This window comes from Mauremys mutica, chromosome 4 (assembly GCF_020497125.1).
Source record: "Mauremys mutica isolate MM-2020 ecotype Southern chromosome 4, ASM2049712v1, whole genome shotgun sequence".
Taxonomy (NCBI): domain Eukaryota; kingdom Metazoa; phylum Chordata; order Testudines; family Geoemydidae; genus Mauremys; species Mauremys mutica.
In genome coordinates this window covers 97,257,965-97,273,938 of record NC_059075.1, presented here as the reverse complement: position 1 = coordinate 97,273,938, position 15,974 = coordinate 97,257,965, and the positions used below count along the sequence as shown (strand labels likewise).

Here is a 15,974-nt window from a genome sequence, read left to right as displayed (position 1 = left end):
GCCGGCCCTGAACCTTAAGAAGCCATGTAATTTTCAATATATTATCAAGTATAGCAAAATACATGTGCATACCGTATGGCGGTGGCGGCGAGTGGATTAGTAGCGGCGAGTGGATCAGTAGCCGCCATCGGTAACTGCTCAGGCAACCCGCACCTTCCTCTTCACGTCTAATTCTCGCGGCCGGCGGAGCGTAACCACGGTAGTTCTGAGCTACCCTTATTTTGCTTCAAAGTCCTTTATTTGAAATTTAAGTTTTTTTCCTGAAATTTCCCCCTTAAAATGAAGGTGCGTGTTATACGCCTGTGCGTGTTATACGCCGATAAATACGGTAAGCAGGAACTTGCTTACAACCGGGGTTGGCCACTTGCCAAATAATATCAGTTTTATAGAGTATTACATTGTTGATTTGATCATTATTAGGTCTGCATTACTAGAAGCACTTCTCAGGTGCATTGCAAGCATAAGGCCAAAGGCTGGTGATGAAATCCTGGCCTCACTGAAGTCAATGAGAGTTTTACTATGGACTTTAGTGGGCTTTGGAGCAAGCTCTAGTATCCTATACAACCCCACCACCATTGTGTTGTCTCTTGGATGCATATGCTAATCCCCCAAACCCCCTGCTCTGACTGGGAGAACAGTGTGAGGCCAAAAAGGAAGGGTGAGGTTGCAGCTTTAGAACTCTCTCTGTACTGCTGCTCTATGGAGGGGAATGGCTGGTTGTTCAGCTCTTCTTCTAGTCCAACTCAACCAGTCCCTGCCCCACCTTCCATGCTAGGACACAGGGAGTCTCTATAGGCCACAGCTTCATGACATGCAAAGTTCGTAGACCCTCTGTCCTTACACTCAGACCATAGCAATGGATTATACTATTGTTTAAAAAATGTCAGACATGTATGGGTTTATAATTTTATTTTGAAAACAAACCTTACCATTAAGCCAAGGGAAAAAGAGTTCCTAGGCAAAGAAAACAAATTGCACCCACAGCAGGTCTGGACTTGCTCCTTCATGGAGCTGAATTTGATGATACCAGGTATGAATTTGGGCCCTGAAGTAGTTAACAACTCAGTTAGACTTTCTATGTGGTGCAAAGAAATCCTGCCAAAAGAGGATTGTTAATCTTTCTTTTTCAGTGGCGTTCATGGTCACACTGTTAAGAGATGGTGCTCAGATGGAATAGCAGTGAAGATAACTTAAGTAGCCAATCACAATATGGCCATGAATAATCGGGCCCAAACCATATTCTACATGAGTGAAATACCAGAAGAATACTATTATCCTAATGGTAGGCTGATTACAAAACCTGATAGCAGTCCAGAACCTATCTAAACAGCCAAGTTGTCTCTCACTGAAGCCACTGGCAATTTTGCCTGTTACTTCAGTGGGATCAAGATCTTCTCAATTATATATAAATCAGCCTGTCTCTCTACTCGTTTTTTAGAATACAAATTTGTTGATTGATAAATTATTTGGGTGAAAGCTGTTTTCTGAACAGCATTAAAGAGAGAAAAGAATAGGGACAATCTTTCCACTGGATGTCACTCTTAGCTTAGGTCTGGGTTATCCTAAGACTAGTGCATCAATAACAGAAAACTGGTCTCCTAGCTTTTTTATATGAAAAGGTTTCTTATTTAATCCCATGGTTTATAGAATTATTTTTTTTAAAAAAAGATGAGTTCTTTAAATTTAATAATAAAATGTCCCTCATTCTTTTTTGCTTGTGTATCTCTAATATAATATAGTTCTGTACAACATATTAGGTTAATTAAATTAGTTGATCACTGAAATCATACTATAAATGATATCCTTTTATATCCATGTAATGACTGATTGTATGTTGAGACTTGGACTTGACGTAGGGTCTTCAGTATAATGGCACAGTCTCTATTTTATATATATTCACAGCAAAACTGCACTGTGCAGACAAACAGAGTTATCCCACAATAAATAACTGTCAGCTTTCCCCACACATCACCAATCTCTTTACTCAAAAGTGGGAATTTTTAAAAGCACTAAAAACTGTCAAAGTATAAAATCGTACTTTGCTACATAAATAAGTTTGCTCAAACATGGATCACTTAGCCAAAAGAAGATGTTTCTATCTGATAAAATACATTGTGTGCTAAATCTTTATCAAATCCACATCAGAACATACTTTTATTCTCAAAAGGTAGTCTATATACCAAATTAATTAGTGTTTGCTTATATTTACTCATTTTATCTTTGGACAAAATTGGATGCAACCAAAATAGCCAAAGTATGTTTAGATGTCAACAAGAATTACTTATCAGAAGGGAAAATCCAAATCCACGAGGAGACTTTCAATTCTCTGAAGAAAAGGGGCAAAAAGTTCAGTGGAAATAGCTTTGCTTTTTCCTCTGAGGGGGGGAAAAAATCTTAATTCAAAACTCTTTTTGTTAGGCCCTGACACTGTGCTCAGAGTATAGAGCCTGTTCCAAAGCCCTTTACAGCCAATGGAAAGACTCACTCAGACTTCAGTTGGCTTTGGATCAGCCTGATAGAGCACAGAAGACAGATGTTTGCCCCAGGGACCTTAGAATATATGAAGTAAATCCTACTGTTCTTTCCATAGCTGCTGAATGCCCTTGAAACAATAGGGTCACCTTGGAGAGAGGTGGTACTATAGAATTCTAAGAGCACAAATACTGTGTTTGCATCTCCTGATCCTCTGCAGAGGCTTTGTGTCCTAGTGCAGTTTGGGTGTAGGAGGATGCACTACTACATGGATCCACCAGCCATTCATTCCTCTACAGTGCAAAGGAGTACAGGAGATATAGTCTTCAACAGCCCTGAGACAGAGAAGCCATCATGGAATGGTTAAGACTCCATGCCTTCCCTTCACCCATTGCCCACCTCAGCACACAGATCATTTACTGCATGCTGGGAAGAGAATTTGATCCTAAGTAAATACACTTTTGAAAGTCATTTTAGTTTATGCCAATGAGTTAAACTGCTCGTTAATTGAAGTGATGTTTTGTAATGCTCCATTAGAAGCAGCAATTCAAAAATCTATCACATATAGATTTTTGTTTGCCTCAATTCCATTAAGCTGTCATAGGGCACTTCTGGTTTTGTGGCATTTCATTTTGCATCGCTCCTCAGGGTCAAAACCAGAACTGCACACAGCTGTCCCTTATAATTACATTTCAATGACAAGTCAGGTGTTTGGTTTATGGCTTGATACTCTAACAGAGTCAGCATTTAATAGCCAGAAATAAGCTTTGAAGTTAATGCCCCTTTAAAGTGATTGAGGAAGTTTGCAGCTTTGATACTTAAGTTTCAAATGAGTTTGCTAGAGAACTAGCAAGAGAAGACAAAATTCATACCAGCACAGAAGTCTTATGCTAGGGCCCCTTCAGTACCTTAGTCCTGCATTAAATAGGACATAAACAGAGACAAAGGCCTTGTTTGTAGCTTTTATACTGGGGAGACATTCACCCACAGAGCACTGAGTCACATATGTACAACCAGAAAAGCTAGAAACATCACTTAAATGTAAGTAAATTCTGTAGAATACCTCAAGAACTGTATTAAGCTGGATGTATATCAACAATTGTCAGTATAACTTAGTACACTTGAACTAGTCGTCTGGGGCAGAGGTACAAGATACTTTGCTAGAAGCCAAAACCCACTATCCCCTCACCCCAATCAAAATGGCTTCTAGTTTTACCTGGGAATGGTAAGCTGCAGCTTACATTTGCCCCCCTACCTGCCTTCCTCCCTCATAAACTTACCTTTGTTGTCTTCTGGCCAAAGAAGAGGGCTGATTGCCTGTTCTACCCAACTTACTATGTATGGAGATAGATGCTGATTATGGAGGGTCACATGGCCCCATTACACAGCTGCAGGGGAGTGGTTGCTGCTAAGTAAAGAACACTGTTCCCCAAATCCTAAAGCACCTTTGGAAAGTCAGAAAGCAACCTGGCTTCTCCTAAACCAGAGTAGCAGAAGCTGGGAGTTTTTGTTGCACTGGCTGCTCTAGTAAGTACAGTAATTAGTACCAAATAGAGTGGTTGGTTTGTTTGTTTGTTGGTCAAATTTCTCATACTGACTAAGTTTCTTCATTCCTGAGTTGGAAACTGCTCTCTCTAGGGGTTAAAGGACAATTCAGCCTCTATGTCCACTTATTTTTTATGTCTTTGCTGAGGTTGATCATAAAGATGTCGGTTGGTTTCAGTTATAATGGTAGTTTTTGAGCTGTAGATTCAGGATCTACATATGCATCTCATAACATGTTGGGCTGGATTCACTTTCTAGTGGCCATCAAACAGCAATCAAATGGTTACCTTTATAACTGCCCATTAGGGATGTGTTTTGCTGCCAGAAAGACACTGCAGCAAGATATACAAAACCACCTGGTTTCCAGCAAGCAGGTTGTTAACTTTCTACTTAGATCTCCAACAGGTGTACAGGGCAGAGCCAGGAAGCAGGGTTGGGGAATGAAATTCCAAGTAGACCCTTAGGCCTGGTCTATACCTACCTACTTTCTTTAGGGCTGTGAAAATTTGGCCCCTGGGCACTATAATTAGGTTAACCTGACACCCAGTGTAGATACAGCTAGGTTGATGGAAGAATTTGTCTGCCCGCTTAGCTACTGCCTCTCAGAGAGGTGGATTAACTACATCAACAGAAAAATCTGTTCTGTCAATTTAGGAAGCATCTACACTAGGGTGCCACAGTGGCACAAGTGCTGTATGCCCAGTTGTGTGCCAGATCTGTACTTTAGGTTGGTGCTTTGCTGTTTTGTGTGTAGCTCTATGAAACTGTTTGGTTGCCACAAGCAAAATAAATGTGCTATAAAATCTTGAGGAGGAAAACTTGCAGAGGCCTCTTCCTTCATCATTGCGTTCTACCAGCTTATCCACACCAAATCCCATTACCCCACTCTCAAGCCAGCTAGTTTCCCAGCAGATTGTTATACAATAATCTTTTATCTTTATCTTTTGTGTTCATTTTGTAAAGAACATGAGCTTTAAGGGTTACATGGTAAGTGATCTGCCAAATGTCATTCTACTTTGTTTTATCTGTGGGAAAACTTAACAAAACGGCAGCTATCAGCAGCCGAGACTCATACTGGTTCAAGTTTCTGACCTTGTAAATACTGTGTAGCTGGATTCTTCACAAGTGTTTACCCCCTACTTTTACTTGTATTTCCTGGCATAAATTCATGTTTCTAGCTGCTTAAAACTTCATGAACTTTGCATAGAATTCATTTAAAAAACGAGTCACAGAAATAACATCATCTGATCCAAATAAACAATTATTGATTAAAAAAAGGAATGCAGAACCAAAATTTAGGTCTGGTATAAGTGGGAACAAATCTCCCTATGTTTTTATGGGATGTCAGATAAGTTTAATTAGTTATGTACTGATGTCCTGGACAATAGACATTACAACCTATTTTCTTTATTTCCTTATATTCTTTTACAGTTAATGGCATGATTTTTCAGAGATAATATAGTGACTTCTTCCTTACCCCAGGCACATGCTTGCATTGGTTATGGAAATATGAATTAATAATTTTAATTGAATTAATGGGATTATCATACATTCTTTGTGCTCTTTGCTGTTGAATACCAGGGCCACCTGGGGGACTTGGGGGGGCAGGTGGGGCAATTTGCTCCAGGGGCCTCACGAGCCATGGCCCAATGGCAGTCCGGGTCTTCGGCGGCATTTTGGCAGCAGGGGGCCCTTCAGTCGCTCTGGGTCTTCAGTGGCATTTCGGCAGTGGGGGGCCCTTTGGTGCTGCTGAAGATGCCAGACCACTGCCGGGTGAGTACAAGTGCCACAGCTCCCCCACTTTGCCCCAGGCCCCCTGAATCCTCTGGGCGGCCCTGTTGAATACCAGACAATTTCACAAATGTGACTTTTCCTCCTTCTTCCTCCCCACTCCCAGATGAAAATGCAGAGATGTGAAATGAATGGCCTGTTATAACTATTTATAGAAGTTTTTGTACAGACCCTTATACATGGAGAATCTTATTATCTAGATTATAAATAGGACACTTGATACATTACTTACCTAGATGAGCCTACTGTAAGGTGGGTGCACAACTGGTGGAAAAGCTGTACTCAGAGAGTAGTTATGGTTCATAGTCAAACGGGAAGGGCATATTGAGTGGGGTCCAGTTCTATTCAATATCTTTATAATTGATTTGGATAATGGCATAGAGAGTACACTTATAAAGCTCGAATTATACCAAGCTGGAAGAGGTTGCAAACTCTTTGGAAGACAGGATTAGAATTCAAAATGATCTTGGAAAAACTGGAGGAATCATCTGAAATAGAATTAAAGTCAGTAAGGATAAATGCACAGTACTACACTTAGGAAGGAATACTAATTTGTGCAAATACAAAATGGGAAGTGATTGCTTAGGAAGCAGTACTGCAGAAAAGGATCTGGAGGTTACAGTGGATCACAAACTAAATGTGAGTAGAAAACGCAATACAACTGTAAAAAAAAAAAAAAAAAAAAAAAAAAAAAAGTGAACGTCATTCTGGGATTTTTTAGCAGGAGTGTTGTAAGCAAGACCCAAGAAGTAATTCTTCCGCTCTGCTCAGCACTGGTAAGGCCTCAACTGGAGTACTGTGTCCAGTTCTGGGTACTACACTTCGGGAAAGATGTGGAAAACTTGGATAAAGTCCAGACTAGAGCAATAAAAAATATTAAAGGTCTAGAAAACATGACTTATTAGGAAAGATTGAAAAAATTGGGTTTCTTTAGTCTGGAGAAGGGAAGAGTGTGTGTGTGTGGGGAACATAACGCTCTTCAAATATTGTTATAAAGAGATGGATGATAATTTGTTCTCCTTATCCACTGTGGCCAGGATAAGAAGTAATGGTCTTAGAGTGCAGCAAGGGAGATTTAAGTTAGACCAGTTGTTCTCAACCTATTTACTATTGTGGGCTGCCTATGCAGCTCTCTCTCTGTTATGTGGACTGCATCTACACAATATATACCTGTATGGCCCTGAGGATGTCACATGTGCCACAGCTGTGTGCTGACTGGGCAGCAGGTTGAGACCCACTGAGTTAGACATTTAAAAAAAACTTCCTAACTGGAACAAATTACTTCAGAAGGTTGTGGAATCTCTCAGTGGAGGTTTTTAAGAACTGGTTAGACAAGGACCTGTCAGGGACAGTGTAGATAATACTTAGTCCTGCCTGAGTGCAGGGGCATGGATTAGATGACCTATCAAGGTCTCTTCCAGTCCTACATATGTATGGTTCTATGATAATTCAGTAGGTTTTGCAGCCAACTCTACATTTAAAAGATCATTCCTTCACTTCTAATATACTGAAGACAAAATCACACACAATTGATGATAAAGAAAAGTGACGTGCGAAGTTAACACTGCAGATTGTGCTTAGTATTTACTTCTGTTGAAAAATAGCATCACTTAATGTGTGAATACTGTCTGAAACTTGCCTTAGGGAAGCCCAAGAGCTCTATGGAATTTTGCCGGCATGGTGCCTAGCCACAGACAAAGTGTGCTTTCCAGTGAGATCACGTATATAACACATTGCATTAAATGCATTTGCTGCACAATTTTCAGTTACGGTATGCTTCAGCAGCCAGGCATTTAGTACTTTCATTAAATTGCTACTGGTTGTTCTTGTAATTTCTACCTATTTAAAAATATTTTGCACCTTTTTACACTTTGAAATAAATGTCTTACTGTTTCTTTGAGACTGTGAATTCAGCTGTAGAAGTATCAATGGTGCACTGTGGTTATGTATGGGTGTAAAAGAGATACCCTCAGTATGTCTACACAAGTAGCTATGTCTACACTATGGGATTATTCCGATTTTACGGAAACCGGTTTTTTAAAACAGATTGTATAAAGTCGAGTGCACGCGGCCACACGAAGCACATTAATTCAGCGGTGTGCGTCCATGTACCGAGGCTAGTGTCGATTTCCAGAGCGTTGCACTGTGGGTTGTTATCCTGTAGCTATCCCATAGTTCCCGCAGTCTCCCCTGCCCATTGGAATTCTGGGTTGAGATCCCAGTGCATGATGGTGCAAAAACAGTGTCGCGGGTGATTCTGGGTAAATGTCGTCACTCAATCCTTCCTCCGTGAAAGCAATGGCAGACAATCATTTTGTTCCCTTTTTCCCCTGGATTGCCCTGGCAGACGCTATAGCATGGCAACCATGAAGCCTGTTTTGCTTTTTGTCACTGTCACCGTATGTGTACTGGATGCTGCTGACAGAGGCGGTACTGCAGTGCTACACAGCAGCATTCATTTGCCTTTGCAAGGTAGCAGAGATGGTTACCATCCCTATTGCACCGTTTGCAATTGGAAATTGGCGATGACGGTTATCAATCCTTTTGTACCGTCTGCTGCTGTCATGGGTGCTCCTGGCTGGCCTCGGTGAGGTCGGCCGGGGGCGCATGGACAAAAATGGGAATGACTCCCCGGGTCATTCCCTTCTTTATGTTTTGTCTAAAAGTAGTCAGTCCTGCCTAGAATATGGGGCAAGTGTACTAGAGAACCAGAGAGCACAGCCGCTCCGGGTCAGAGCCCCAGAGATCCTGCAGAAATGATGAGCTGCATGCCATTCTAGGGGGTGCCCTGCAACAACCCCACCCGTTGCTTCCCTGCTTCCCCAACCCTCCTGGGCTACCGTGGCAGTGTCCCCCCATTTGTGTGATGAAGTAATAAAGAATGCAGGAATAAGAAACTCTGACTTTTTAGCGAGATAAAATGAGAGGCAGCCTCCCGCTGCTATGATAGTCCAGGCAGTACAGAATCTTTTCTTTAGACATGAAAGGGGGGGCGGGCTGATGGAGCTCAGCCTCCAGCTGCTATGATGAGGACGGTTACCAAGCATTTTGTACCATCTGCCGGGAATGACCAGGAGTCATTCTCATTTTTACCCAGGTGCCCCCGGCCGACCTCACCGAGGCCAGCCAGGAGCACTCACGGGATGATGACGGTTTTCCACCATTTTGCACCGTCTGCCATCAGGAAAGGAAGGGGAGGGGATACTGCTGTTCAGTACCGCGTCTACCAGCAGCATGCAGTAGACAAACGGTGACATTGAAAAAAGGTGAGAAATGATTTTTTCCCCTTTTCTTTCACGGGGGGGCGGGGGGAGAGGAGGTAAATTGACAAGATATATCCTGAACCACCACGGACAATGTTTTTGACCCTTCAGGCATTGGGAGCTCAGCCAAGAATGCAAATGCTTTTCGGAGACTGCGGGGACTGTGGGATAGCTGGAGTCCTCAGTCCCTCCTCCCTCCCTCCCTCCATGAGGGTCCATTTGATTCTTTGGCTTTCCGTTACGCTTGTCTCGCAGCACTGTGCTGAGTCCCTGCTGTGGCCTCTGTCTATCATAGTCTGGAGATTTTTTCAAATGCTTTGTCATTTCGTCTTCTGTAACGGAGTTCTGCTAGAACAGATTTGTCTCCCTATACAGCGATCAGATCTAGTATCTCCCGTACGGTCCATGCTGGAGCTCTTTTTGGATTTGGGACTGCATCGCCACCTGTGCTGATCAGAGCTCCATGCTGGGCAAACAGGAAATAAAATTCAAAAGTTTGCGGGGCTTTTCCTGTCAACCTGGCCAGTGCATCTGAGTTCAGATTGCTTTCCAGAGCTGTCACGATGGTGCACTGTGGGATACCGCCCGGAGGCCAATACCGTCAAATTGCGGCCAAACTAACCCTAATCCGACATGGCAATACCGATTTCAGCGCTACACCCCTCGTCGGGGAGGAGTACAGAAATTGGTTTAAAGAGCCCTTTATATCGATATAAAGGGCTTCATTGTGTGGACGGGTGCAGTGTTAATTCGGTTTAACGCTGCTAAATTCGGTTTAAACGCGTAATGTAGACTAGGCCTGATATAGCTTCACGTCACTTACAATAACCAGCCAAATAAGTAAAAGCACAATATGGAAAAGGCGAGGAGATCTTAAAAATACAGACAGAACTCCTTCCACCCACCCCCGCATAGATACTTTAAATGGGAGAAACAGTAGGGAAGGCCTGATCCTAATCCGTTTGAATTCAGTGGCAAAACTCTCACCAATTGCAATGGGAACAGGATTTTGAAGTGGGACATGAATAGTTTTGGGGGATTGGCAACATGGAAACTTTCAGCTTTAAGCTCTTGATGTGGCAAAGTGATGCAAACAGGTGGACCTCTGCATTGGTATGGAGCCCCATTGAAATCAGTGGGGCGCTGTGCTGGCAGATGGGTTTGCTGGTATTTGTTAGATGGCAGGATGCAGATCTAGGATGCTAATTCTTATCCAAGTTATTACAAATTGTTATCTGACTGCTGCTTGGGAGCCTATGTCAAATGAGTTTGGTGATTTCAGCCTCATCCTTGATGGACAAGCATCCATATACAAAACCAACCAACCACAAATGGTGCTAATTAATCCCCTTGTTGCCAGTATCAAGAGAGGCTCAGTACTGACTCAGTCATGGAGATTGAACTATAACTTCCTAGAATGTGTCTATGGTATGGTGGGTTATTTTTGTTTTGTTTTTTTTGTGCAAAACAAACCTACCACTGGTTCAGCTGCATTAGTAATAGCAGCAGTGGGATTCACAGGGTTCCAGGCAGCAAGGAAACACGTCTATATGAAACAGTGTGTAGGGTATTGGCAACTGCTTGAAATCCTGTTTATTCTAGTACTCCCAATATTGCTAAGGAGGCACCAAAGGGGTAAAATGTATAGAAATGAGCCTAGTACACATAGTGTGCTAAATGGCTTTTTTAGATCAGGATTGTGGCACAGGGGAGTAGTAGATCAAATTCGGTGATGAATCCTGGTCACATGCCACTTGAGGCATATTGCGCATATGCTTAGAAGAAGGTTGCGGTTGCATTGCTCCTATGTAGGCAGTGCCTGTTTTGTGAATAACCGGAGAACTTCTCTTTCCAGATCTGCTAATCCAGCACTGTTTACAAGCACCAAATTCACATAATATTTAATTAAAAAAAACAACTGGACACAACATTAATATCCAAAATTCTGGCTTCATAGGGACTATGTAAAATAATCAACACAGGCAACAAAGCAGAAGCTCCATTATTGTTTTCTAATAAATCCCAACCTTTAATAACCTGGGGTGTGGAAAGAATAAAGAAGAGAGACCTGATCAAGCCAGAAATTCACCTGGGAGGATTCCTAAGGACTGGAAAGATAGCACTATTCACATTACAAGTAGTTACTTGTATGCTTTCTCCATCCCCAGGTTCATGAGGCAGGTTGGTCATAGGACTTGAATATGTAGAGTCCTTAGTATATTGATAGTCCCTCCAAAAAAAAGGTCTTCCATTGCTCCAACCAAGATAAAGGCATCCAACCAGGGAATCTATTTCAGCAACCTTATCCCTGACCACAAATTTGTTCTCCTTCTTTATGTATGCTTTTCTGTTTTACATTTACTATCGCCTTTCATCCCTATATATGTTAGTTGGGATTGAACCAAAGGGCCATTGATTTTGCTCCTTTGCCAGAAGCTTTGGTTCTGATTGGTTCTCTTTGAGCTATTTGGTTCACTACTTTGTCCATGATTTGAATTTATTGTATCATCTAGGGCTTAGATTCTTTTTCATAATCACTATAAATATTACATAAAACTTTATGCTTAACTCCATTTTAATTTTGGCTTTATATCTTACCTTTTAAGATGTGTGGTCTACAGGCCGTCAGTAGTTTGGAGTTCTTTCTGGTGACCTTCAGAATGAAAATGCCTGACAGCTAAGTAACACCTTCATGCCATAAGAAAGTTGAGGCTTGGAAGGGGAGAGGAGAAAAATGATTGCTCTATTCATGAAGTGGGCTGCAGAATTAAAAAGGAAGTGCCTTGTTTTAGTACAATCGAGCTACCCTGCCTAAACTATATATATATATATTTTTAATCTTACATCTTGGGAGGTTGTTCAATTGAATGGATAGTTTAGTGATTGTCTGAAAGTCGATAGGTGAGTAAAGCTTTTAAAATAAATCCATTTCACTTTCTTTTCTTCTACACTGCACTTCTGTCCCTTCTTTCACTAGGCCCAGTTAGCAATTTTGTCACTGCTCTTGGTTATACCATCTCTGTAGTCATTATATGTGTGTCTACAGGAAGTGCCTGAGTGATTAGCAAAGATGTCTAAATGTGGCTCTTCTCACCAGGCTCCAATTACCAAAGCAACGTCCTGGAAATGGGGTGTGAGCTTTGAGGTTTTTGACTTTTTTGATTTAGACATATGACCTAACACATACTTAGAAATTAAAAAATCCCTTTTTGGACACAATCAATTTTGACATTTCTAGTCTCTAATCCCAATTCAAAATAAAAAGTCTAGTTTTTTTTCTGTAACTGTCACCCCATATTCTTAATTTTAAAATTGTATCTTTCCTCCTATAGGATTTGGTCTTATACACAATTTTTTTTTTCTTACACAAAATTGGAGGACTTTTTTTTTTTTTTAGTCTGGATAGATCAAAGCATAACACATACAACTACTCCCTCTGAGAAAACGAGTCACGATGTCTCTGCTACCCGTCTGCCTCCTGCTGTGGAGGAAGATAACTAATTAGCAAATCAAATCTATATTCTCTGACTTGTGATCATTCTCACCCAGATCAAAACATAAGTTTGGCATGATTTTTTTTTCAATCAACCTCATACCAAAACTTTTTTGCAGACATTTTAATTCAAAGAAGAAAGCACAAAATATGATGTCTTCCTTGTGTATGTATCTTATTTACAGCCAAAGTCAGTAGCAATACCTAAACATAAGTTCCTGAAATGCCATTCCGTTATGATCCAAACTCAATACTAGGGCTCTGCTTGGTTATATATGAGTGTTTTTACCCAAATATATATAAATAATATTACATGTGCCATCTCCTTGCCTTTGGTAGCCCTTCAGTGGCCAAAGTACTTTGTTTATGAAATGGTTTGTGGGGGCAAGATGAAGGTGGGAATGAAGAGAACCTCATGAGGAAAGGATCAGCAGTATCAACCCCCTTTTCACAGAAGGGAGAAACTGCTTCACTCCACTATGCTGCTCTCATTCTTCCTCTAATGAATATGTAAGGCTGGTATTGTTTTTAAAAAAAAAAATCAAAAGCCCTGTGAAAAGATGGAGCTTGCATTGTGTTTGTGTGAATAGGAATATTAAATAGCCCCAGAAGGTCCACAGTAGCTCAACTGTTGCAACCATCTTCAAGAGAACCTTGTTATCATAAAGATTTTGTGAAGGCTCTTGTGCTTACTGATGGATGTCTTAACTGTTGCAGATGCTGTTAGAAGCAAAAATGAGTCCGTCTGATTTTTCATACAGTGGTAAACCTAGGGACATTAGCCAAGATTTTGTGGGCTGGTAATGGCATTAAAAGATAATTTATCTAGTTATGTATTTATATTTAACAATATTCATATCTTCTTTGTCACCATGTTAATTAAACAATTGTGATGCTGGTCAGGCTGCAGATCAAGTCTAACAAACAGGAAAGAAAGTGAATCATAACTAGTCTATTATCCTAGTGGGAAATAGGGTGGTAGGAAATTCAAAGTTTAGCTATTATTTGAACTCTGACTTTGGGTGTTGAAATTCTTATTTAATTAGAACTGGATGAAACTGGTATCTGCTTCTCTAGTATATACACATGCCATTAACTCTTGGGCCAATATGGTAGGTCATGGTATATGTAAATTTTTTACAAGCAGATTGGATCAAATTCTCCAGTTACAATGACAGAGTCCAGGTGTATCAGTAGAGTTCCACCAGTAACTGAGATGTGACTAAGACCAAAGAAGTGTCTTGCAACATAACAGTACCTTATTTTTATATGGCACACTTGACCCTGCAGGATCCCAGCATGCTTTGCAGACTAAGGGTATGTCTACACTGCAGCTGGAGGCATAATTTCCATCTTGGGTAGATGTACATATGCTAGCTTTGATCGAGTTACTTCACTAGCAGGAGGAGTGTAGCCACAGGTGGTGGCATGGGCTAGTCACCTGAGCACAGTCCTTTCCCAGACCCTATGTAAGTACTAATCTGGATATGCAACTATTTCATGGTACTAATTTGATCAAAGCTAGCATATATCCATCTACCCGAGCTGCAGTGTAGATGGTACCCTGAAGGTGGGATTTTTAAAACCAATCCGCTCTGGCCTAACTTGACTCCCACATAAGTCGATGGTAAAATTCCCTTTGATTGCAGTGGTAGCAGAAACTGAACATTTCTGAAAAATCTGCCCTAAATGTACAGGGTTTATTTTATTCACCGCTATTCACAGCAATCATTGATGTGTGATGCTGGTCAAATCACTTAGTCAATATAGGCCTCATTTGCCTCACTTGTGGAATGGGAATGCTTATCTACTTCATTGAGTGTTGGGGGGCATAATTATTTGCAAATGCTATGAGATCCTCTGCTGAAAAAGTGCATTAGGTATTATTTTTTTCTCATAGAGCGGTGGTTTGTAATATAGTATAAATGGAAAAATTAATACTTAGTTAACTCATGTAAAACCTTTACATTTCTATAGTCTCTTACATTGGATGGTCTTAAATCACTCTTACAAATGCTTATTAAAGAAGCCTAACGTCAGCCTGGTGAGCGCTGTAGCATTAATATACCCACTGTACTGATGGGTAAAGTGAGATGAAGTGTCTTGCCCAAGGTCATATGGGTGATCTTGGCTTAACCTGGAATAGATCCTAAGCATCCTGGCACCTAATCAGCTGCTATAACTACTAGACCACATAGGGTATGTCTGCACTGCAATAAAACACCCACGGGTGGCCTGTGTCCGCTGGCTCAGGCTATGGGGCTATAAGATTGCAGTGTAGATGCTCAGGCTGCAGCCTAGGCTCTGGGACCCTCTCCCATCATAGGGTCCTGGAGCCCTGGCTCCAGTGTGAGCCTGAACATCTACACAGCAATTTGATAGCCCCACAGCCCAAGGACTGAGAGCTTGAGTCAGCTAACACAGGCCAGCTGCAGTATAGACATACCCATAGTAGCACAGAGTTGGCAACAAGTGATTCAGTCACCTCTCAGTGATTGAAAACTGTTGTCATCTGGTGGCTGGGTATGGATGTCTGTAATGAATTAGTCATGTTAGTTCAGTTCTTAGTAAACAGGCAAGCACACTGCAAAAACTGCTGTCATCAATGGCACTAATTGGCATCCTTGTTGTGAGCATCGGCAGAGAGCTTTCTACAAACCCCAAGGGGAGAAGAGCCAGGGATTCTAGGGACTTTGGCAAGAGCAATCTATTTTGCCTAGTAGGTACATGGATATTACAGTGAGGGGCAGCAGCACAAAATCTTCAGTTTCAAGAGTTAGGGTATATTGGTGGGATAACAACAGAGAAAGTTTTCTATGACACCTGTTCTGGGCACAAATAGAAAACTTAATTCTCAGGTCATCAGGCCAACACCTTTCACCATCCACATTAACTAAGGGAGAAATACTAAAGAAAAATGTGTCTAAATAAAATGTTACTTGAGAAAATCAGGACTGACTCCAACATTTGCATGTCTTCTTGTAGATTGGTAATGTGTTTAATACTGGAAGTCATTATGGTACATATACTGGATAATACTGTCAGCTTCTGCTCTGACCTTTTGATAATGTCTACATAGAACAATGTCAGTAATGGATACACTCTATGTGGGTGGTAATTGATAGTACAAAATGTTTTTAAAATAATCTTCTCCTCATGATGACTAATGGGCACAAGGAATGTGTTCTGAGATGTGACTAAAGGAAGGGCTTAAGGTAAAAGTTTGTCTTCTGAATGGACACGTGCTCTAGACACATTAGGTAAAGGCAAATTTCTGAAGAGTACTCTATTGGTGATTCTGGGCCCAGGTCTCAAACTTGAGTATTGAAATTAGCATACAATTTTTTTTTATTAGCAGTGACTGGGGTGGGGAGGGGGGAAGGGACACACTTTGTTTTTAAAAAAAAATG

At 41.2% G+C, this 15,974-nt stretch overlaps 1 protein-coding gene and 1 long non-coding RNA gene across 4 annotated transcripts in view; one reads left to right on the top strand and one right to left on the bottom strand.

Annotated features, from left to right (window-relative positions):
• The window catches only part of EIF4G2 (eukaryotic translation initiation factor 4 gamma 2), a gene marked incomplete at its 5' end in the record, with an annotated part of 89,870 nt that extends 86,085 nt beyond the window's left edge, over positions 1-3,785 (bottom strand). The window contains one exon of the mRNA XM_045014372.1: positions 3,753-3,785. Coding sequence (XP_044870307.1) covers positions 3,753-3,785 — 33 coding nt within the window. The remainder of the gene's footprint in view (positions 1-3,752) is intronic.
• A 106-nt stretch (positions 3,786-3,891) lies between these two features.
• The window catches only part of LOC123368786, a 31,302-nt gene continuing 19,219 nt past the window's right edge, over positions 3,892-15,974 (top strand). For all 3 annotated transcript variants that reach the window (XR_006578891.1, XR_006578890.1, XR_006578889.1), the window contains exon 1: positions 3,892-3,999. This is a non-coding gene — a long non-coding RNA (uncharacterized LOC123368786). The remainder of the gene's footprint in view (positions 4,000-15,974) is intronic.